Source organism: Bufo gargarizans, chromosome 2 (assembly GCF_014858855.1).
Source record: "Bufo gargarizans isolate SCDJY-AF-19 chromosome 2, ASM1485885v1, whole genome shotgun sequence".
NCBI classification, from domain to species: Eukaryota; Metazoa; Chordata; class Amphibia; order Anura; family Bufonidae; genus Bufo; species Bufo gargarizans.
The window spans coordinates 273,887,333-273,912,361 of record NC_058081.1 but is presented as its reverse complement, the minus strand read 5'-3'; the positions used below and the strand labels follow the sequence as shown (position 1 = coordinate 273,912,361).

The following is a 25,029-nucleotide window of genomic DNA, read 5'->3' as shown; positions in this document are numbered from 1 at the left end:
TCTGGGAGAATGTCCTGTGGACAGATGAGACAAAAATCGAAGTTTTTGCCAAGGCACATCAGCTGTATGTTCACAGACGAAAAAATGAAGCATATCAAGAAAAGAACACTGTCCCTACTGTGAAACATGGAGGAGGCTCTGTTATGTTCTGGGGCTGCTTTGCTGCGTCTGGCACAGGGTGTCTTGAATCTGTGCAGGGTACAATGAAATCTCAAGACTATCAAGGAATTCTAGAGAGAAATGTACTAGCCAGTGTCAGAAAGCTTGGTCTCAGTCGCAGGTCATGGGTCTTGCAACAGGACAATGACCCAAAACACACCGCTAAAAACACCCAAGAATGGCTAAGAGGAAAAAATTGGACTATTCTAAAGTGGCCTTCTATGAGCCCTGACCTCAATCCTATTGAGCATCTTTGGAAGGAGCTGAAACATGCAGTCTGGAAAAGGCACCCTTCAAACCGGACACAACTGGAGCAGTTTGCTCATGAGGAGTGGGCCAAAATACCTGCTGAGAGGTGTAGATGTCTCATTGACAGTTACAGGAAGCGTTTGATTGCAGTGATTGCCTCAAAAGGTTGCGCAACAAAATATTAAGTTAGGGGTACCATCATTTTTGTCCATGCCTGTTTCATGAGTTTATTTTTTTACATAATTCTGTTGAAGCATGGTTGAAAAACAATGTCTGACTTTCATTGGTTAACATTTATAGAATTTTAATTTATTATTACTTTTGTCAGATTAAAGTTATTTCTGTGACCATTGTGACTTTTTCTTTCATTGACCAAAGGGTACCAACAATTTTGTCCACGTCTGTACATACATCCCACACACATGTACAAACATACAAGCGTACCTATATATACCTAGCCTACATATATAACTGAAGTGCCTGTGCCCCCCAAGCTAAACGCTCTGGGGGGCTATTCATTCCTTTTGAATACCCTTCAGGATTTGGTTCAAAAACTGCAGCATCAAAAAGAACAAAAAGGCTGTGTGTGAAATGACCCTAAAATGAGGTGTGCCCATGGAGGGTGAGTATTGTGTGCCTACTGCCCACCACCACCCTGCAGAGCACTGCCCAGGCTAGACTATTTCTGTAACTCTCCTGTTTGTGAGCAGTGAGGTTCCAGTCACCCTGATGTCACTTCTGCAGAACTTCGGCCCTCTGTGCCCGTGTGGAGGAGGGCAGTGCTGAGATGAGGCTGAAGTTGGTTTATTCGGCCAGTTTCTTATTCGAGGTTGAAGTTGGTTTCTCATTCGTCAGTTTCTTTTTCACATCATTTATATTTTTATTTTTTTTAAAGAATTTTGAGGAGACCTTATCAACAGTAACAGAAAAAAGATGCAGTGAGACGTGCTTAATGTACATCAGTTGAAAGCTGAGATAAATTACAAAAGACAGGCACAAAATGGGCATTGAAGTGGGTACAAAAAAGTGTGATCTAAAGAATTACATGAATTCGGGACCATGATCTTGCACTGCCAAAAAACAGAGAGGGATGCCCTGCATCAGATATAGTGGCACCCAGCCTGGCCCGAACAGGTTCTGGGCATGAAAACCGGCATCGAAGTGGGCAGACAGGACACTTTTCACTGACTTGAATAAGTAACTGATGTTTTTTAGGGGTTAAATAAATTTGGGCTAGTGATGTCGCACTGAAAACATACAGAGGGTGATGCCCTAAATCATATACAGTGGAGTTCAGTCTGGCCCAAACAGGTTCTGGGCATGAAAACTGGCATCAAAGTGGGCAGATGAACACTTTTCACTCATTTTATATAAGTAACTGATGTTTTTAAGGGGCTAAATGAATTTGGGCCATTGATGTCATACTGCCAACATATAGAGGGTGATGACCTGCATCAGATACAGTGGAGCTCAGCCTGGAATGAACAGGTTCTGGGCATGAAAACTGGCATCAAAGTGGGTAGGCCAGTTTTCATGCCCAGAACCTGTTCGGGCCAGGCGAGCCCCACTGTATCTGATGCAGGACATCACCCTCTGTATGTTGGCAGTGCAAGATCACTGGCCCGAAATAATTTAACCCCTTAAAAACATCAGTTACTTATTCAAATCAGTGAAAAGTGTCCATCTGCCAACTTTGATGCCAGTTTTCATGCCCAGAACCTGTACGGGCCAGGCTAAATTCCACTGTATCTGATGCGGGACATCACACACTGTATGTTGGCAGTGCGACATCACTGGCCTGAATTCACTTAACCTCTTAAAAACATCAGTTACTTATTCAAATCAGTGAAAAGTGGCCGTCGCCCCACTTTGATGCCAGTTTTCATGCCCAGAAAATGTTTGGGCCAGGCTGAGCTCCACTGTATCTGATGCGGGACATCACCCACTGAATGTTGGCAGTGCGACATCACTTGTCCGAATTCATTTAGCCCCTTAAAAACACCAATTACTTATTCAATTCAGTGAAAAGTGCCTGTTTGCCCACTTTGATGCCAGTTGTTACGCCCAGAACCTGTTTGGGCCAGGCTTAAGTCCATTGTACCTGAGGGACATCCCCCACTGTATTTTGGCAGTGCAAGATAACTGGCTCGAATTCATTTAATCCCTTAAAAACATCAGTTACTTATTCAAATTAGTGAAAAGTGCCTGTCTGCCCACTTTGATGGCAGTTATCATGCCCAGCACCTGTTTGTGCCAGGCTGAGCTCCACTGTATCTGATGTGGGGCATCACCCACTGTATGCTGGCAGTGCGACATCACTGGCCCAAATTCATTTAACCCCTTACAAACATCAGTTACTTGTGCCCACTTTGATGCCCATTTGTGCCTATCTTTTGTATTTTAATGTCGTTTTCAGCTGATGTACGGGAAGCATCTTTTTCTGTTACTGTTTGTAAGGTCTCCTCAAAATTCTTTGAAAAAAACTAAAATCCAAATGATGTAAATAAGAGCCTGACGAATAAGAAAGCAAGTGCAGCCCGCAGCGCCGAGGGCCTGGCAGTGGCCGCCTCCTGCCGGATTCCTGAGAGGAGGACTCACTGCACAGGAGCTCGTGTGGGCAGAGGCACCTTCCGCTGACTGCTCCTCTCTGTGGGAAGGACCTTACTTACACATGTGGATGCTCGGGAGGGAGCCCCGCTTCTGACAGCTGGCACCAGGTAAGGGCACCGTTAGCTAGCACTGGACTGGGAGGACGTGGACTGGGCACGGGCACCGTGTATGGAGGACGTATGACCTGGAGTCCGCGGAAACTTTCTGCAGTGGACGAGGTGAGAAGAAGCCCGGCAATGGGAGAGTTAATATTTAATATCGTATGACTGCAGAGTGAATAATTCCGAGGAGTCGTGTAATTACAGAGGATTCCTGGCATTGGACTGTGACGAGGTAGTTCTGGTGCCAGGGGTCTGTGTGCCCAGCCAGGGTGGACGCTGCACTGGCATTCACATTGTGCGACTTTTATTACTGTTACATAGGGGGATTGTCTAGCGGGAGAGAACAATCTGAAATATGTACCTGCAGGTGTGAGGGGGCATTGTGCAATGTGTCCTGAAATACAGCCACAGGGTTAGAGATAGATAGATAGATAGATAGATAGATAGATATGAGCTAGAGAGATAGGAGATAGATAGGAGATAGATAGATGGATAGTAGATAGAAGATAGATAGTGAGATAGATAGATAGATATATAGATAGATAGATAGATAGATAGATAGATAGATAGATAGATATGAGATAGATAGATAGATAGATAGGAGATAGATAGTGAGATAGATAGATAGATAGATAGATAGATAGATAGATAGATATTAGATAGATAGATAGATAGATAGATAGATAGATAGATAGATATGAGATAGATAGATATATATATATAGGAGATAGATAGATATTAGATAGATAGATAGGAGATAGATAGTGAGATAGATAGATAGTGAGATAGATAGATATTATATAGATAGATAGATAGATAGATAGATATTATATAGATAGATAGATATTATATAGATATATAGGAGATAGATAGTGAGATAGATAGATAGTGAGATAGATAGATATTATATAGATAGATAGATTATAGATAGATAGATAGAAGATAGATAGGAGATATATATATATTAGATAGATAGATATATATTAGATAGATAGATATTAGATAGATAGATAAATATGTGATCAATAGATGCATAGATTAGATAGATATGTGATAAATAGATATTAGATAGATGCGATAAATATATAGATAGATAATAGATAGATATAGATGGATAGATACTTCAGATAAATATAGACAGATAGATAGATAGATAGATAGATAGGTAGATATAGATAGAGAAACAGATTGAAAGATAGATAGATATAGATAGATAGATAGATAGATAGATAGATAGATAGATAGATGCCATAGATATAGATGGATAGATACTTCAGATAAATATAGACAGATAGATAGATAGATAGATAGATAGATAGGTAGATATAGATAGAGAAACAGATTGAAAGATAGATAGATATAGATAGATAGATAGATAGATAGATGCCATAGATATAGATGGATAGATACTTTAGATAGGTAGATAGACGGATATAGATAGATACATTGATAGATACCAATATGTAGGACGTATTTTGTTTAGTTTAGTATTAGTTTCCGTGTGTTATCCCATGGTTTACCAGGATCTACTGGAAGTGCTTCTAACTTCTGTTGGATTCATTTTTGATGTTCTTCACATTACTGTCCCGTTAAGGCTACTTTCACACCGGCGCTTTTCCTGGACTCGTCATGGATCAGCAGAAACGCTTCTGTTATTAACGTTGTATTATCTTTAAAATGGTCATGACGTCATGAACACCATGGAAAGTCAATGGAGGACGGATCCGTTTTACATTGTGTCAGAGAAAAAGGATCCGTCCCCACTGGCTTACATTGTGAGTAATGAGGGATCCGTCCTGTTCGCATCCCAGGACGCACTCAAAAATGCTGCTTGCTGTGCTTTTGTGTGCGTCATGGGAACGCAACCAAACGCAAGGGAATGCATTCTGGTGCACTCCGTTCCCTTCACTTCAGTTTTGTCCCCATTGACAATGAATGGGGATAAAACTGAAGCATTTTCCCCCACTATTGAGATCCTATGACAGATCTCAATAGCGGAAAGGGAAAGCGCAAATGTGAAAGTAGTCTTAGCTGTGTACGGAGATCTGGTGAGTGCTGTGCATCAGGTGTCTGCTGGTATAAGACGGCCCGGTGTGGATGAGGAGACTCCAGTCACTGTCAGGTGTCCGCTGGTATAAGATTGGCCAGTGTGGATGAGGAGACTCTAGTCACTGTCAGGTGTCCGCTGGTATAGGACGGGCCGGTGTGGATGAGGAGACTCCAGTCACTGTCAGGTGTCCGCTGGTATAAGATTGGCCAGTGTGGATGAGGAGACTCTAGTCACTGTCAGGTGTCCGCTGGTATAGGACGGGCCGGTGTGGATGAGGAGACTCCAGTCACTGTCAGATGTCTGCTGGTATAAGACGGCCCGGTGTGGATGAGGAGACTCCAGTCACTGTCAGGTGTCTGCTGGTATAAGACGGGCAGGTGGGGATGAGGAGACTCTAGTCACTGTCAGATGTCTGCTGGTATAAGACGGGCCGGTGTGGATGAGGAGACTCCAGTCACTGTCAGGTGTCTGCTGGTATAAGACGGGCCGGTGTGGATGAGGAGACTGCAGTCACTGTCAGATGTCTGCTGGTATAAGACGGGCCGGTGTGGATGAGGAGACTCTAGTCACTGTCAGGTGTCTGCTGGTATAAGACGGGCCGGTGTGGATGAGGAGACTCCAGTCACTGTCAGATGTCTGCTGGTATAAGACGGGCCGGTGTGGATGAGGAGACTCTAGTCACTGTCAGGTATCTGCTGGTATAAGATGGGCCGGGGTGGATGAGGAGACTCCAGTCACTGTCAGATTTCTGCTGGTATAAGATGGGCCGGTGTGGATGAGGAGACTCTAGTCACTGTCAGGTGTCTGCTGGTATAAGATGGGCCGGTGTGGATGAGGAGACTCCAGTCACTGTCAGGTGTCTGCTGGTATAAGATGGGCCGGGGTGGATGAGGAGACTCCAGTCACTGTCAGGTGTCTGCTGGTATAAGATGGGCCGGTGTGGATGAGGAGACTCTAGTCACTGTCAGGTGTCTGCTGGTATAGGACGGGCCGGTGTGGATGAGGAGACTCCAGTCACTGTCAGGTATCTACTGGTATAAGACGGGCCGGTGTGGGTGAGGAGACTCTAGTCACTGTCAGATGTCTGCTGGTATAAGATGGGCCGGTGTGGATGAGGAGACTCCAGTCACTGTCAGATGTCTGCTGGTATAAGACGGGCTGGTGTAGATGAGGAGACTCCAGTCACTGTCAGGTGTCTGCTGGTATAAGATGGGCCGGTGTGGATGAGGAGACTCCAGTCACTTTCAGGTGTCTGCTGGTATAAGACAGGCCGGTGTGGATGAGTAGACTCCAGTCACTGTCAGATGTCTGCTGGTATAAGACGAGCCGGTGTGGATGAGGAGACTCCAGTCACTGTCAGATGTCTGCTGGTATAAGACGGGCAGGTGTGGATGAGGAGACTCTAGTCACTGTCAGATGTCTGCTGGTATAAGACGGGCCGGTGTGGATGAGGAGACTCCAGTCACTGTCAGGTGTCTGCTGGTATAAGATGGGCCGATGTGGATGAGGAGACTCTAGTCACTGTCAGGTGTCTGCTGGTATAAGACGGGCCGGTGTGGATGAGGAGACTCTAGTCACTGTCAGGTGTCTGCTGGTATAAGATGGGCCGGTGTGGATGAGGAGACTCCAGTCACTGTCAGGTGTCTGCTGGTATAAGATGGGCCGGTGTGGATGAGGAGACTCCAGTCACTGTCAGGTGTCTGCTGGTATAAGATGGGCCGTTGTGGATGAGGAGACTCTAGTCACTGTCAGGTGTCCGCTGGTATAAGACGGGCCGGTGTGGATGAGGAGACTCCAGTCACTTTCAGGTGTCTGCTGGTATAAGACAGGCCGGTGTGGATGAGTAGACTCCAGTCACTGTCAGATGTCTGCTGGTATAAGACGAGCCGGTGTGGATGAGGAGACTCCAGTCACTGTCAGATGTCTGCTGGTATAAGACGGGCAGGTGTGGATGAGGAGACTCTAGTCACTGTCAGGTGTCTGCTGGTATAAGATGGGCCGGTGTGGATGAGGAGACTCCAGTCACTGTCAGGTGTCTGCTGGTATAAGATGGGCCGGTGTGGATGAGGAGACTCCAGTCACTGTCAGGTGTCTGCTGGTATAAGATGGGCCGTTGTGGATGAGGAGACTCTAGTCACTGTCAGGTGTCCGCTGGTATAAGACGGGCCGGTGTGGATGAGGAGACTCTAGTCACTGTCAGATGTCTGCTGGTATAAGACGGGCCGGTGTGGATGAGGAGACTCTAGTCACTGTCAGGTGTCTGCTGGTATAAGTCGGGCTGGTGTGGATGAGGAGACTAATCACTGTCAGTGTGGATGAGGAGACTCTAGTATGTTTAGAACTAGGGATCGACCGATTATCGGAGTTACCGATATTATCGGCTGATATTCATGAATTTTAAAGTTATCGATATCGGCTTCTAACCTTGCCGATATGCCGATAATGCGTCCAGCGCGCTATCATAGAACATGAGCGTGCTGCTGTCAGCGTGCTCATGTTCCCTCAGCAGGACAGGGGAGATGGAGTCACTCTCTCCTTCCCCCTGTGCCGCGCTGCCAATGAGAAGAGACGGGAGGAGGAGGTGCACTGCGCCACCAATGATAATTAAGGTCTAGTGCAAATACAGGAGGCGGTGCCCAGCCTATATGACAGGAAGCTGCAATCAGCGGCAGTTAACCCCTCAGGTGCCGCACCTGAGGGGTTAACTGCTGCCACTATTCGCAGCTCACTGTCAGAGGCAGGGTGCCGGCTATGCGAGTCTGCAGCCAACACACCCGCCTCCTGTATTAAATGTTAATTATCATTGGTGGGGCGGTGCGCCCTCCCCAGTATTAAAATCATTAGTGATGCAGTGCGCCCTCCCCAGTATTAAAATCATTGGTGGCGCAGTGCACCCACCCCCCAGTATTAAAATCACTGGTGGCGCAATGTGTCCCCCACTGATCGGAGCCCCAGCTGTGTAATCCTGGGGCTCCGATCAGTTACCATGGCAACCAGGACGCTACTGAAGCCCTGGCTGCTATGGTAAGCTCCCTGCTGCTGTGTGCACTATGCACAGGGAAGCAGGGAGAGTATGAAGTCCTATTCACCCTGATAGATGTCTATCAGGGTGAATAGGACAAGGGATGAAAAGATCTCAGGTTCTGGCCCCTAAGGGGGAAAAGAGTTATTAAATAAAAAGTAAAAAAGAAAAAAACACCAAAATATTAAGTGAAAATGACCCAATTTTAGATATAAAATATATAAACAATAAGTAAATAAACATATAATGTCCGAAAAGTCCAAACTATTTAAATATTTTCAAAAATGAAAATGCACAGATTATCGGTATAAATTATCGGCTATTGGCCTGAAAGTTTGCAGATTATCGGTATCGGCTCTAAAAAATCAATATCGGTCGATCCCTATTTAGAGCTACTATTAACCGTGTCTGTTTCCTTCTTCTTAGTCTCTTATTTTCTGTACATCCTCTGTATAGAAATACATATAGAAAAACTGATGCATCCAGCAACAGTTTTACTACATGTTGCATATTTAATGCTGTATATTCATGTTATTTTTCTAATTTCCAGTTATTTTAGTTTATACACTTCTTGTCCTACAGCCCCATTTCTGATTTAAAGGGGTTTCCAACAAAGCCCCTGAAGATTCCTCAAATAGGACATTATAAGCTCTGTATATAGTGGTAGACTAGTGCATAAGTCCTATGTGCCTGTGTCCTGGCCATGGAGGTGTCTCGTCCACGGTGACATTTGATGCTTACCACCAAACCAGGAAACAGCAAGGTTTTGCCATGGGGAACTGGAACATAATTTTATAGGCAGGAATGACCTATCTCAGAGTTTATTTTCCTCTTTACTGGTGGTTTCTGTGTCAACTTAGATATAGTACCTGGAGCAACTCTACTTTTCTAAGTATATAGAGTGCATCAGATAGTGTCATGGCTGCCGGCTAGGCCAGGGAAAGTGGACCCTTACATATTGTCCATGAACATCCCTCCTCCTACTCCACTGAGGTCTACACCAAGTGCAGGTGGTCTTCCTAGCATTTTTGATGCCTGGGATGAAAGGTGAAATAGCACCACTCCTCCCAAAATTGAGGTGTAGAAAGTGCACAAAATGACAAAATGTATATTTGCCAAAACTCTGCCCCCTGCAGTCAGAGAAGGGTGAGGCACAGTTGTCACCTGGAGCAAATAGTTTCAGGTGCAAGTTGAGGATGGCATCAATAAGGGATGTATAAAGCTGTGATCATATTAATTAGACTACCATATAATGCCATATTATAGGACAGGTTCTCTTGAAGGCTTGTTCCAGGAGATCAGTATTGATGGCCTGTGCTTTGGCTAGGACATCAGTATCTTACTGGTGGGGGTCTGACTCCCAGCTCTCCTGGCAATCAGCTGTTTTGAAGTGAATAGGCATGAGCTGCAATACCAAGCTCAGCCACTGTGCAATGCATGGTGCTGTGCTTAGGCTAGCTTTACCTTATGTGTTGCAGCAGAGAATAATGCTACTGGTGCTCTCTGTTAAACAAGACATACAATGCAACAGCTCACTGCAAACCAAATAAAGTACAAAATTGCGTCACTTGACGCGCGGCAGACGTGCTCAAATAATTTTGTACAAAATGATTTGCCAAGCATCTCTAACTTATTAGTATAGCATTTGCAACTGTTACGCAATTTTGTACTTTATTTGGTTTGCAGTGAGCTGTTGCATTGTATGTCTTGTTTAACAGTCTTGTTCTCAGCCATAGCAACGTGCTCCTGCGCTTTGGGATGTGCTGACTGACCCCCTTTTTTCTTTACTGGTGCTCTCTGGTAGCATCATTCTTGGATGTTAACGCAGTGCCCGCTGGCCTCATTGGCTATAATGGGGTCTGGCGGAGAGCAGCGCTGCGTGCTGAGAGCTCTGCTGGAACTTAAAACTTTAGTGTGAAAGAAGCCTTAGCACTCACCGGAGCTCAGTGGGCTCTTCAAACAACAGATAAGTGAGCCCCCCCCCACCAATCAGATATTGATGACAAACCCTGAGAATAGGTCAGGGGCAGACTGGCCATAGACCCAGGGGGCCATCTGAGCCCTCTTCACGGCCGCTATCCAGGTCCATAACCATCTGATGCTCTCAGCATTAATGGCCGGCAGCCACGGGTGCCCTTCTTAACTCAACTGTATTACCGTCCTCAGTTTGGTGATAGGGGAGTATTTTATGCTGCACTACAGTATTTGCTTTTGCTGGGGCGGTATTTTGTGCTGCACTACGGTATTGCTGGCCCACTTGTAGCTTCTTTTGGACCTGCCTACTTCTGTAGCTCCACCTTCTGTCAATTTGGACTCACCAACAACATGGGGCCACTTTTAGATTTTTCTCCAGGGCGAGTATGCCCCTGGGCTAGGCTATCAATATTGAACTCCCAGAAAACCCCTTTAATGAAATATATCTGTTGGTGAATGCACAGGAATAAGCCAGTTTTTACTGATGTTTGCAGTCGATAGGATATTTTCAATGGTGTGGTTGGAAGCAAAGCCTTTATAACAGTGCCCCCAGCTATGCTGGGTCATGTGTAGTACTGACTTGGTTACATAAAGTAGAGTGGTCTTTTGAGCAGTCTCAGACTCCAGTGTGCAAGCTCTGCCCCCTTGTTAGTTGTACCCCTGAAATATTGCAAATGCCCTAGAGAGAAGCAGATGTGGAGGTCTTGTGTAATCACCTAACGTCCTCAGTGGGCATCAACAAGAACTATTGGGGTCATTTACTGGTGTAAAGTAGAACTGGCTTAGGTGCCCATAGCAACCCATCAGATTCCACCTTTCATTTTTGACAACTCCTTTGGAAAATGAAAGGAGGAATCTGATTGGTTGCTATGGGCACCTAAGCCAGTTCTACTTTACCCCAGTTTGATACATGACCCCATATGTAAGTAAACGTGGTTCCCAAAGGTCTAAAACAGGAGACTCATCTCTAATTTCTAAACATGCTCTAATAGGCCAAAAACTGTAAAAAAAATAAAAAAAATCTGAATAAAAGTTAATGAATCTTGGAATTTGACATTTTGACAGTTTTTAATGAATAAAGAACCCCTCTGACATAATTTAGTTTATTTTACGAAGCATTTCCTTCATTACTGACATAATGAAGATTGAAGGCTCTTGTAGCGCCACGTCATGTTCTGGCTAAGATATTAATGGTAGATTATTTCATTTCAGAACATTAAACAGACGGCACTTGGAATTACACATTTCATTCTAATATATGTTTTTTTGATAGAAGTTATGCTACTGTTTTGGATTGAATCTTAATAACTTGATGGCATCAATATTATATTTCTGCTCTATTTTATTTTAGATTGTATTGCACAATTTACAAATTCTTCTTCCAGATTAGCCACAGGAATTTATAACACAATAGAATAGATGATTCTCAAATTAGTCATGTAGTACATTCATCCCCGGTGCTCCTTTCACTACCAGGATCGGTGGTCATTCCATATCCTACAAAAAATACCTGCATAGCTGAAAGCTGAATCTCATAATCTTCTAAAACTAATCTCCAGATTTACGCTGGAATTCTGTTTGTGCGCCATAAAGTTGTCCGTGTGCCACAATTTTATCTGAGCCAAAAATTCTGTCTGTGTGCCAAAAAATATGAGTGTGCGCCCCAAAAAAAGTTTAGTCTAAGTTTAGACCACCTATAAGTTGCCATAGGTTTTCTCCAAGAATGCCCTATAATGTTGGTGCATTTTTGGTGCACAAAGTTGCATTTAGGCCATGCCCATTTCACGTGAAGCCGCTTTGCCATGAAGCTACACCCCCTTGTTGTGCAAGGCATAAAAACCTTGAAAAGTGTGAAACAGTGGGTAATTGTGGTGCAAAGCATGCAGTGTAGTGGACACCTGCACTTTATTACAAATAGTTTGGAGGCGCTGGTCTAATTTTATTACAGAAAAGGCCACATAGAGGTCCCAGAGGTGGGACCCTCCTCTTTTAGGCATTTAAGGCATATTGAGTAGACATGCCATAACTATCTAAGGTGGGAATACCCCGATACAGTATTTATTTAGGCAAGGTATACACATTTAATGCTATATGCACTATTTATCAGAACCTCGTGGAGCACTAATAGTCTGGATGGTCCCTAAATACTGTATCATGTCGGTCATCTAGATGCTGTGTGACATTGCTGATCACTACCTGCCTGGGCATTGCATGCCACAAAATGTATGGTACTTGACGGCCACAATTTGAGTGGATTATTTTACAAGAAATGGTGTCTCCGCTCACACCTTCAAAATCTTTAGCACTGCTAATGAAACATCTGATTGGTCGGGTCCAACACCCAGCGGCCCAACCAATCAGCCGTTCCCTGCAACCTCAGTTCACGTGTGGTGGTCATGCAGGGTTACCACACCCCATTAAAGTGAGCTGTGCTTCTGGCTCCATTCAAAGTAGTGTTATTTCTGACATCAGAGGCTGCAGCTGATCAATGGAGGGGTGTCCAACTGAAACTGATCAAGTATAAGTGTCCTACCTTGAGGAGAGGTCATCAATATCAGGAACCTGGAAAACTCCATTAAAGGGGTTGTCCAGGCTTTTACTATTGATGACCTATCCTCAGTGTCCAACACCTGGCACCCCTGCTGATCAGCTGTATGAGGAGACAACACGTGCAGTGCACATGTGCCGTCTCCTGTCTCTCTTCCTGTTCACCACTGATGTCTATGGCAAAGACGGGAGATGGCGCATGCACACTGAACACGCCATCTCCTCATACAGCTGATCTGTGGGGGTGCTGGCAGTCAGACCCCCGCCGATCTGATATTGATGACCTATCCTGAGGATATGTCATTAATATTAAAAGCCCGGAGAACCCCTTTAACAATGATAAAATATCTACCACCAATCTTACATACAAATGCTAGAGGAAACTGACCAGAAAATACTATATGGAATACATTTGCTAACGCTTTTACTCCACAGTTGAGGCGTAAAAAAGTCACAGATTGTGGTGCATGCCATATGCCAATTTTAAGCTTCTCAGCACTTTTCTGAAGTGTCAAGAACTGGGACGGGGCTTAGCAGGAGGGGGCTTCACACCACCCACCGAATTTACAGATTCAGTATAACTTTTACCAGAAAGTGGCGTAAGTTATAGCTGAAGTGTGCTGCAGACCCTGGCTAGCATAGACCTCAGTATCTGGCGGAGGGCATCTGCTTCTTAATAAATTAGGTACATCTCCCGCCAGTGCAGGGAGATAAGGACTGGTGTATGGATACGCCAGTCGTGATGAATGTCCCTCTATATGTTATACAATTTTACCGTATTATATGGAAGTTTTTTATGTAATAGAGGAATGTGGATTGTGTTCATCATACAATCTGAGCTTTACTTCAGTTTGTTATTGTCTAGGGAGAAAAATGTTGGTCCAGTATCTGAGACATCTGTTTTGTATCTTATTCTTATTAGTATGAATTTATTCAAAGCCAGATTTATTACTGCGCTGCGTGGAATATAAATGTACTATACATGGTACTGGTTGTTTCTCTTCTCTCCTGTCTTTTATAGCAAGTTGTAAGCAAGTAGGTGCATAATGCTAAAATGGTTTTAAAAACCTGAAATTATGTTTTTAAGGAACATTCCTTCAAGAATTAACAGCTTACCATCCAAATAAGTTATTGAGTTCTCCTCTTCTTACACTGTCTAGTTAAGGTATCTTTACATAGTTAGATGATTGGTACGATTGAGCAACAAACGAGTTGTTTCTTGGTGTAGTGAATGTTTCAACAATGACCCTTTAGATGCGCCAATTATCGTTCACAAAATCGTAATTTAGTCATACTGTAGTTGCATAGTTCATGGGCTGAAAAAAAGTAATAAAGTTCAACCTTATACTGTAAAACCCCAGTTGATCCAGAAGAAGGTAAAACCATCCTTGAGTAATACAGATCATTTTCCCACAAAGCATTCCTTCCTGAAATCTACCAGCAATCGGACAGATCCCTGGATCAACATTCCATAATAATTGGGTTATCTATGGCAAACGTCCACCACTTATCCACAGGATAGGCAATAAGTGTATCATCGGTGTTGGTCTGACCATTAGGAGCCTCACAGATCTCTGTACTGTACTGGACTCTCTCTGTCAGTCCTATAGACTCTAAATGGAGCATCAGGGCGCATGTGTGGCAACCATTCCATTCAAATGCCTCTGGAACAGGGGTCTCAGGATAATTGTTATAGTGATTGTGGGGGTCCCAGCAGTCAGACCCCCAGCAGTCATATATGTATTATCTATCCTGTGGATAAGTTATAAATGTTCGTCATGGAATTACGCCTTTCATGACAGTAGCCCTATATACTGAGTTTCTTAAGGAAGATGTCTAACTCTTTCTTAAAGGGGTATTCCAGTTATATCAAGGTATCCCCAATAGGGGATAATGGGGGATTACCTTTAGATTAGTGGAGATCTCACCAGTCATGAGAACTGAGGCCAAGTGCCCTGTGAGGATCACCAAAGTGAATGTGGTAGCAAGTGGAGCATACACACTGCTGTTCCTTTCATCTCTATGGGACTGCCAGAGATTGGAAAGTATAACGCTTTCTGGTCATCCTATAGAGATGAACAAAGTGGCAATGCACATACTCAGCCTGCCTCAAAATGCATTTCAGGGGTCTCATGGGGTACAGGGCCCCCATTCTTGTGATTGGTGAAGAATACTGCACTAGCGGGTATTATGTGCTCTGCATGGTGGTGCTTGCCACGTGCTGCTGGCGGTAATATGGGAGCTACATATGCAATGTAGGTATTTGGAGCTGCTTGGTAGCAAGTCCATTGACTAGCAGAAGCTATCGGAGACATACTGTATATACATAAGCTTGTATTCTGTCTACAAAGCTGTGGTGATTTTCACTGCTGGTCAGAATGTATATTAACCTGTATAGTTGTTACTGGCAGCTTCACTTTTTATCTGCACCAGCTTTTATATACCAGGGATGTCTGGTGATCAGCTGCATTTGAACAACCTTGCTTTCTGTCATGCACTAATGTTTGCTTTCTGCACCTATGGCACCATGGCATCATGCCCTGCTGTAAGATGATAGCTGTGGACTTTCCGGGCATGCTGGGAGTTGTAGTTTCGCAAAAGCTGGAGGGCCGCAGGTTGGGTATCCCTGGTCTAAATGCACCTTTAGCTTTACATGCCTCTCACAAACCTATTATTACTATTTAACTAACATATATGTTTTGGTTGTTAAATCACGTCTATGTAGAAGAGTAAAATTGTGAGTCTGGGGCAATAGTTAAAGGATCATCTCTAGTTAAATGCAAAATTATGTTACTATTAAACTGTGATCCCAAGTAATTTCACATCAGCACATGCTCACCACGTACCTATAAAGCTATGTACACCTGCCTCTCCTAGATAGGACTTTTTTTTAATACTGCCACTTTATTTCATTCTGCGTCACATGCTGCTCCTTGTGAGCATCAGAGGAGGGGGCGATAGACTTTACATATAGGAGAGAAACTTATCAGGTCAGGCCCAAGGGTCCTGCATTGGCTTTCTTATCCGAGGGCCGGTACTCCACTAGTGGCCAAACATACTAGGGGTTTCCATCTAGGTACCTACGAACAAAGGAAGAGGCCACAGGTAGATGAAAGAGGACCCCTATTTTGAGCAAGGCAGGAACCTCACTACCAACCTTATTTATTTGATTTTAAAGGAAATGTGTCACCAAAAAATGTATCTGCCAGTTAAAACCAGATAGTGACACATCTCCTTTTTATCTAAACAGTTTTTATTTTCTAAAAGTACTTTCACACTAGCGGTATTCTTTTCTGGCACTGAGTTCCGTCCTAGGGGCTCAATACCGGAAAAGACCTGATCAGTTATATCCTAATGCATTCTGAATGGAGAGAAATCCGTTCAGGATGCATCAGGATGTCTTCAGTTCAGTCTTTTTGCCTTTTCAGGACGAAGATAATACCGCAGCATGCTGTGGTTTTATCTCCGTCCCAAATTACCGAACATTTGCCGGAATGCCGGATCCAGCATTTTTTCCCATTGAAATGCATTAATGCGGGATCCGTCCCCGAGTGTTCCGGCAAACGGATCCAGCATTGCGCTCTGCGCATGCTCAGACTGTAAAAAATTTGAAAAAAAATAAACGCCGGATCCGTTTTTTTCTGGATTACACCGGAGAAACAGATCCGGCATTTCAATGCATTTGTCATACGGATCAGGATCCTGATCTGTCTGATAAATGCCATCGGTTTGCATACGTTTTGACGGATCCGGCAGGCAGTTCTCTGCTGCAAGTGTGAAAGTACCATAATTGCTGATTCTTTTATTCTATTTTCTGAACATGATTATAGGGGCAGCCATCTCACCTGAGCTGTTGTACAGCATTTACATAGCATTAAAAAAAATGTTTTACAGCAGCCCCATGGGCCATAGACACAATGGTCAGCAGGGGACCTTATTGGCTTCTATGGAGAGTTTCCCAGGCATATTCTATGATCTGTGCAGAGGTCATTGTACAAGGGAAGAATAGATAAGCTTTGACAATCACCTCTTGTGAATGATGAATCCTGTCTTATCTCTGCACCTAGGTGATATCTCCTTATCATTACAGGCAGGTTTAGAATCATATATAACTGCAGTAAAGTGATTCTTTTGCACTTGGAGGGGCTGTTACATGGAAATCCTAGAAAGAGATCTTAAAAACTGAAAAAAGGGATTTTCTAGGACTTTAAAAATAAAGTTATGGCCTATCCTTAGGATATTCTATCAACCTTGGATAGCTGGTGATCTGACACTTAGCACTCCCATTCATCATCTTCATCCTGTAAAGGTCCCATTTAGAAACATACAACAATAGTGTTAAAAATTGAATTGTAAAATTCCTAAGGCTACTTTCACACTTGCGTTGCTTGATTCCGGCAGGCAGTTCCGTTGCCTGAACTGACTGCCTGATCAGGCAAACTGTATGCAAACGGATGTCATTTTTTCTGACTGATCAGGCATTTTTCTGACTGATCAGGATCCTGATCAGTCAGAAAAATGCCTGATCAGTCAGAAAAATGCCTGATCAGTCAGAAAAATGCATTGCAATACCGGATCCGTTTTTCCGGTGTCATCAGGCAAAACGGATCCGTTTTTTTTTTTTTTTCATTTTTAAAGGTCTGCGCATGCGCAGACCGGAAGGACGGATCCGGCATTCCGGTATTTTGAATGCCGGATCCGGCACTAATACATTCCTATGGAAAAAAATGCCGGATCCGGCGTTCAGGCATTTCTTCAGTTTTTTTCGCCGGAGATAAAACCGTAGCATGCTACGGTTTTCTCTTTTGCCTGATCAGTCAAAACGACTGAACTGAAGACATCCTGATGCAAACTGAACGGATTACTCTCCATTCAGAATGCATGGGGATATGCCTGATCAGTTATTTTCCGGTATAGAGCCCCTGTGACGGAACTCTATGCCGGAAAAGAAAAACGCAAGTGTGAAAGTACCCTTAAACAAATATTGATTTACATGTTTTATACCAAAGCTTGTATGCCTGTTTTTGCCGGTCATGTCCTTTAACCCCCCAGCTATTTGCCGTGAAAGAACAAAGTATACAGAATTGAACGTGGCTGGTTCCTTGGACCTCAGTCTACTGGCCCTTGCTCTAACTGAAAGGAAGCAGGACATTATGGCCAAGCTTTTACAGTATGTTTCATTTGTCCTTTCAGCAGCACATAATATCAGCATAAATGTCTCTTCTTCAGCAGTTTTCGTCCTGCGCTAAGCGTGCTTTCTGTGTCATATTAATGTCAGCATCATCTTGCTGTGATGCTTGGAAAATTCTGCAGATATGACATTCCCATCAATTCTGCCTCAGGTTTTTGACCTGTACTGATACGGTTTGAAATCTGCCCACATCTCACAATGGACGACATTTATTAAAATTCATTTTATGCAGCACAGACGCTTGTGATTATATGAAAGGAAACAGCAGGGGATTTTCTTATGTAGATGCGCTGTACTGCTGTCTCCAGTGAGACATTGTTGCTAGCTGCTTGACAAGTCATATTCAATCAGACCCTTTCTAGTTTGGGCTCTGGTAGACATAATGTACCCCCTGTTGCTTTCTCTTGCACGCAGGCACAATATTATTCTACCCAAATTCAATCTTATTAGATAGATACTCGCTTTATTTGACTGAAAGAAAGCTTTTGTTGTACCATCCATTTACATTTCCCAAACTGAGCATAATTGGAGCATGTCTGTTGTTTTGCATAAAGGCCCTGAGTTTTTGAAGCCTGATCAATTTCTCAGATGTACCTGTTTATTCTAAAATATACATAAATGTAGGACAAGATTTGGAATTGATGTTTGGGAGTTTGAGGTTCTCCGAGTTCTAAGAAAACTCCCCAATGTGCTAGAATAATGAAAGAACATATACTCACCACTTAGTCCTCCGCTGCAACTCTGGTCCTCACCTCTGGACAGAGACGAACTGGGAACTTAAAGTTGCCCTGGAAAAAATACTAAAAGTGGCCCCTTTTTGGGTTCAAGTTGATGGAAGGCAGGACCAGTAATACCACATTGTGGCACATTATACTACCCCAACAGAGCCAAATACCACAGTCCATCACAAAACACTGCCAGCAGCACAAAACACATCCCCAAAAACTTCCACTGACCGGCCGTGAGGAGGGCCCAGGCGGCCTCCTGGGCATCGGCCCACCAGGAAACTTCCCTGTAAAGTCTATGGCCAATCTGCCCCTGCCTCTGGATTGTGTTTACAGGCTGCAGCGGTGACCTAGCAGTATACAGTATGTGACCGCTGCAGACAATCACTCACCTTATCGGTATACGGCCCATGACCGTTGAGGCCAGTGATTTGTGGCAGGGGTCACATGCTGTATGCAGACGACATATGCTGTATGCTGCCTGTAGACAGGAACCAGAGGGCAGGACCGGAGCTGCAGCGCTGCAAACGACGGGGAATAAATTGTTTTAGCACATTTGGAGGCTCTCAGGGAGTTTTCTGATAACATGTCATACATCACATGTCACATAATTTTCTCCTAAATACAAAAAGGCTAGGTTCACACTGGGTAATTTTACTTTTTAAAATGCAGGGAAAAACAAAAAAAAGGCATGTAAAATATAGCTTTATTTCAATGCACATGCCTTTTGTGTTTTTATAGTGGTTGTCTCACTTCAGTAAATGTTATCATATAGAGAAAGTTAATACAAACCACTTACTAAGGTATTGTGATTGTCCATATTGCTTCATTTGCTGGTTGGATTAATTTTTCCATTCGATTATACACTCGTCATTTCCAAGGTTACGACCACCCTGCAATCCATCAGTGGTGGCCGTGCTTGCACACTATAGAAAGAAGTACCAGCCTATGTGAGCTCCCACGGCCCAGCCACCATAGAAGCCGACACTCTTTGCTGGGTGGTCATAACCATGGAAACGAGCAGTGTAAAATGTGATGGAAAAATGAAACCAGCCAGTAAAGGAAGCAATGTGGACAATAACAATACATTAGTAAGTGCCTTGTATTAACTTTCTCTACATGATAAATGCCACTGACTGAAGTGAGACAACCCCTTTAAGTAATCGAAAAACACATGCATTTTTATATGCAGGTTTTCAGGTGCATTTTTATCTTGGTTTCAAAAACGCAGGGTGAGTCCAGCCTAGCAATTAGTATTAGGGTGCCTTATATTATGTGGCAGAGTTATATAAGGGTGCCTTATACTATGTTTCCTGTATATTACCCTATGGGGTTGAAAAGTGTCAAACATTTTGCTGCCTAAGGGCTCATGCACATAAACGTATTTTTTGTCGGTATCTAAAATGCTTTTTTTGCAGGTCCTATTCTTGTCCACATTACAGACAAGGATAGAAGTGTTCTATTATGGGCTGGATTTTCTGTTCCACAAAATGCGGAAAGCACACGACCAGTATACATATTTTTTGTGGGCCTCAAAAACGGCTACGGCCGTGTGCATGAGCCCTAAAGTAGGATGTCTCAATTTTAACGGAGATATAATCTGCACAGAAATCCTCACCAAAATCCAGACACCAAAATCCTCCATTTTGTAAAAATCTGCACCTGCATGTTTTCTGGTGAATTTTGCCACCACGTTTGGAGGCACGCTAATTTAGCAATGGTTTGCCACAAACCTCTTCTGATGTAAAGCTGTTCAGAACTATTATTATGTTACCTATTTGTCCAGTCTCTCAATCTGTTTATACGTGCAAGCATCAATTGTCCGAAGAAAAGTTGTTTCAATTTCCAAGCTGTTAAATGTAGATAATATTTGATTTTCATTTGAATATAAATCAGTGTATACACCGCTGGTGTTCTGTAACCTCATAAAGCATTTCATCCCAGCCTTACTTTTGATCAATCCAGAAGACAGACTGCTGTATACAACACAAAGGAGAGTGAAGGAATTTCAATGAGCGCAGTGCAGTGATGAATCACTTAGCCTCTTTTCAGATTATTGAAGATGTTAATTATCTGCCAAGCTATTATTCTCGCTCCTCAACAAGTTTGAAAGAAGATTTATATTTATTTTGCTCAGTAATTGAAAAAACAGGTAAATAAATAAAACCGCAAATAGAGCCATAAAGCTGCAGCAATAGAAGACTGAAGGGTATATTAGACGGGCAGATCGTCTGCCAGAACATCACTAACAAGCATTAGCGATCATTTGGCAGTGTAATACTGCCGCCAATTACCGTTTATCAAGCAATTGGAATCTTTCAACAGGTTTAAAAATCATTGTTTGCCAGCGGCAAATGGTGATCTGCTGCCAGCAAAAAACTAGTCGGTATGGGGAAGAACTATGGCATAGCGACAATCGCCTGCATAATCGCTGTATGTAATGCAGTCTTGACAGCACATGTAGAGCTAGGAGTATGTCACTATTTGTTTAAAAGCTTCAGATCAGACCACTGGCTCTAAAGCTGGTCAATTGTCCATACGTTTATACAGAGGCGGACTGGGAAGTTAATGTGGCCCTCGAAAAAAAACCGAAAAGTAGCCCCAGATACGACAGTGTGTAAATAATAAATGCTTAGAGCAACAGATCTGTTTGTACCTGGCGTTTGGCCAGGGGGAAGGTTTAGGTGGCCTTCTGGGCATCGGCCCATCGGGAAATCTCCCTGTAGGGTCTATGGCCAATCCCTTCAATACAATTCAACCAGTAATAGGGCTATAAGGAGGACATATCAGTGCACCTGACGGTGATCTGAATGTCTCTGAGCAGATGACTAGCTCATCCTCCTTCTCAAAAGGAAAATGGACCAATCATTCCTCCATGACACTTTCTTTAAATAAAGAGTTTGGGGGGAGTTTGTCACGAGGGAAATATTTGAAGTCAGTTTTGCTTGAGTCTATGTTGGTGTACTTTATGCCACATTTATCAAATGTTGCACGCTGTTTGATAAATTTGTCTTATCCTTAGGCCTCATTCACATTTCTGTTTTTTAACGATGTGTGCTGCATACGTAACCATTAATTTATATGTGTCTGTTCACATTTCTGTATTTTTTTACTGACCTCAATAAAAGACGGGGACATGCACTACTTTGATCCGTGATGCAGACCAAGCACGCCCATTGAAGTCTATGGGTCCATGAAAATCACTGACACAATGCGGATTGCATGTGTCAATGTTGCGTCCATTTTTCACTGAAGACTAATAGGAGATTCTTTGGAAATACATTTTCAGCTGAGCAGTTCACGGATGACCCACGGATGGTAAAAACAGACCAACCACGGATCCTTCACAGACATCGTCATGGATAAAACACGTACGCTTTTTTTCACGGACGTGACACTGACACGGAAATGTGAATGAGGCCTTAAACCTAACATTTTTGCCTATAAATGCTACTCCAGTTTTCTCTACTAGAGTGAGGCTGTGACTGATGTGACCAATGATAAATCTGGAGTGAAGGTAACCACACCCACTTTTCCACCCACATTACAAAACTCGAGTGATTGGTGTAAAACTGCAAAAAGTCGAATGCAAAAGCTGTATTTTGCGACTTTCTGAAGCCAGAATTTTGGAGTGAAGGAATGATAAATCAGGGCCTATATGTGCTGAGGATAAGTGCAAGGATTGGGCAGGGCTCACTGTTAGGGCTCGTTCACACGAACGTGTGAAGCTCGTGCCCGTGCTGTGGATCGCAAATTGCGGTCCGCAATGCACGGGCACCGTGGACCCATTCACTTGAATGTGTCCGCGATCCCTCCGTTCCACAAAAATATAGAGCATGGTCTATCTTTTTGCGGAGCGCAGGCAGGGAACAGAACCCCAGGAAGCACTCCGTAGTGAATGGGTCCGCACCCGTGATGTGGAATGCACACAGAACGGTGCCCGTGTATTGCGGATCTACAAATGCAGAACGAGCCCTTAATTCGCCTAGAAGTATGGGGAAAAAATCTAGAGCAGTATAATACTGGCAGACTGCCTGTATTAGGACACGTCCCCAGGCTTGAGGAGAGTGCTGGATGCAGGAGCAGCACACTGGGGAAGCTAGAAGTCAATATAAGAAGTCCAAAGTGCTGAGAGAGACTGGAATGGATCCTCACACTGTCCACAGCAAAAGCTACCCTTTAATGTTTCAGAAGTCATCTGATTATCATCACAACCGGGATTACAGTGACATGTAACTCCTGTAAATAGATAAGACAGAATGACAGTATTCACAATAGAGAATAGACACAGCTCCTCTCCCCCCTGCCTGCACAATTACTGATACGCAGGTCACAGAGCATGTTTAAAAAACTCTCCCGCAGACATTAGTGAAGATCTATGTTATAAAATAAAGCTCATAAATTAAAATTAGCTTGTCCTGACAAGCTGACAAACTAGAGTGCCAGACCAGTTTGTGTGACACTTTTCAGGGTGCATGAGCCCTAAGGTTTCTTTGCTGGGAGAACCCACCTCTCCCAATCTTTTCATGGTTCAGAGATATGCTTGTAAGGCCTCATGCACAAGAGGTGTTTTTTCACTGTCAGTGATTTGGCTTCAGTGGTCCGTGTCAGATTTTGCTTCAGTTGTGTTTCCTTGTGTCTTCCTTTTTTTTGTCTGACAGGGGGGAAAAAAGGAAGGTTAATGAAAAGTGTAATTTTATTGCACCAAGGTCTTGTAGAAAAAAACGGATGCGGACACGGATGACATACCAGTTGTGCATCAGTTTTTTTTGACTGACCCATTGACTTGAATGGGTCCGTCCTCCCTTTTCCATCCTGACAAGAATAGGACTGGAATCACAGACGCGGAGAAAAAACGGAGGACTATCATTTTTTTTTCACAGCTCCATAGAAATTAATGGGACCTCCGCTAAACTGTGAAAAATGACGGAACGATCGTGTGCATGAGGCCTTAGATGTAATTGGATTTAAACCCTAGTTTATAGTTTTAAACATTATATATATATATATATATATATATATATATATGGCATTATGGGAAGAACAGTGTTTCAATGACGACGTCACTTAGGGAAGAAGTAGGTAGGTAGTAGATTCAAGGTAAAACTAGTTGACAGTGTGTGACATAATTTAATGGTAAAAAATACAAAAGGTAGGAATTTTAGCAAAGAAATGTAATTGTTGCATTGCATCCCATAAGATGTATATATCCTAACCGGTTTCTATTCATATCTCTGAAAATAGGCTTCAATGGTTATTCACCCCATAGTATTTTTTATTCCATGAGCTCTCCATTTATTTAAAATGGACAGCACATTGACCTCTCCAAGTCAGTGAGGCTAATCACACATCAGTTTCTTTCATGGATGTGCCCATGAGAGGATCCCATTGCAGGTCCTTTTTTATCCATTTTGTGGATGAGAATAGTCTATTGATGTGAGTGAGAAATAAAAATGGAATGCATGCAGTAGCTCTCTGATTTTCCCAGATCCATTTCATGCAGATAGAAAACTGGACACGGCTGTGTTCATGAGGCCTTAGGTTGGATGCACATTTAGTTACTGATATATGTGTACTTCACTGCACAGGTCTGGCGCCCATAGAGCGGTAGCACTGGACATCCTACATTCCAACTGATGTGCCGGATAAATATGAACAATCCCATGAAAACTATGGTATCAGTTCTGGCTTCTGGATTGACAGACATAGGTGCAGGCGCCCTAAGTGTTTGTTGTGCTCGATTTGTTCTGCACGGAAATGTTGTACTGTGTTACTGCTTGGAAAGTTTCCCAGCCAACAAAAGCACAGTAGGGAAAAATACAGCAGGTATAAACCCAATTCTTACCAGACCCCTGGAATCACTTTCTAGCATATATTAAGGAACAGCTTCACTACTCTGACATTATTTGTGGATCTGTTCCCATTACCTGTAGGTATGATCTGAAGATGTTCAGCGTTGCATGGAGTAGTAGAGGAGAATAATAATGTGAAGTTGTGCTCATTTTTTTTTTTACTTTCACATTTTTTTACTATCCTTTTTTATTTTTATATTTTGTGCCTCAGATCCATGAATGATATCAGTTTGCTTCAGATGGATCTGGATGTGTGTTCAAAACCCAGAGAAAATTAATAGAATTTTGCATCAGCAAATGAGCGGGGAGTGCTGGACTATGAATAAGGGCTCATGCACACGACCGTATGTATTTTGCAGTCCGGAAAACATGGATCCGCGAAAAATACGGATGACGTCTGCCTGCATTCTGTATTTTCCGGATCGGAACAGCTGGCCCCTAATAGAACCTTTCTATCCTTGTCTGTAATTGCGGACAATAATAGGACATGTTCTATTTTTTTGTGGAACGGACATAAGAAAACAGAATGCACACGGAGTAATTAATGTT

General features: G+C 43.2%; 1 protein-coding gene across 2 annotated transcripts in view; it reads left to right on the top strand.

Annotated features, from left to right (window-relative positions):
• The first annotated feature begins 2,992 nt into the window (after nt 1-2,992).
• The window catches only part of MET (MET proto-oncogene, receptor tyrosine kinase), a 137,030-nt gene continuing 114,993 nt past the window's right edge, over nt 2,993-25,029 (top strand). Inside the window, exon 1 of one of the 2 annotated variants that reach the window (XM_044280296.1) lies at nt 2,993-3,125. Coding sequence is in view for 1 of the 2 variants with exons in the window: in XM_044280295.1 (XP_044136230.1) it covers nt 3,198-3,236 (39 nt within the window). In the remaining variant the exon portion in view is untranslated. Of the gene's footprint in view, nt 3,237-25,029 lie in introns of both variants that reach the window. The other variant, XM_044280295.1, reaches the window with a different exon arrangement.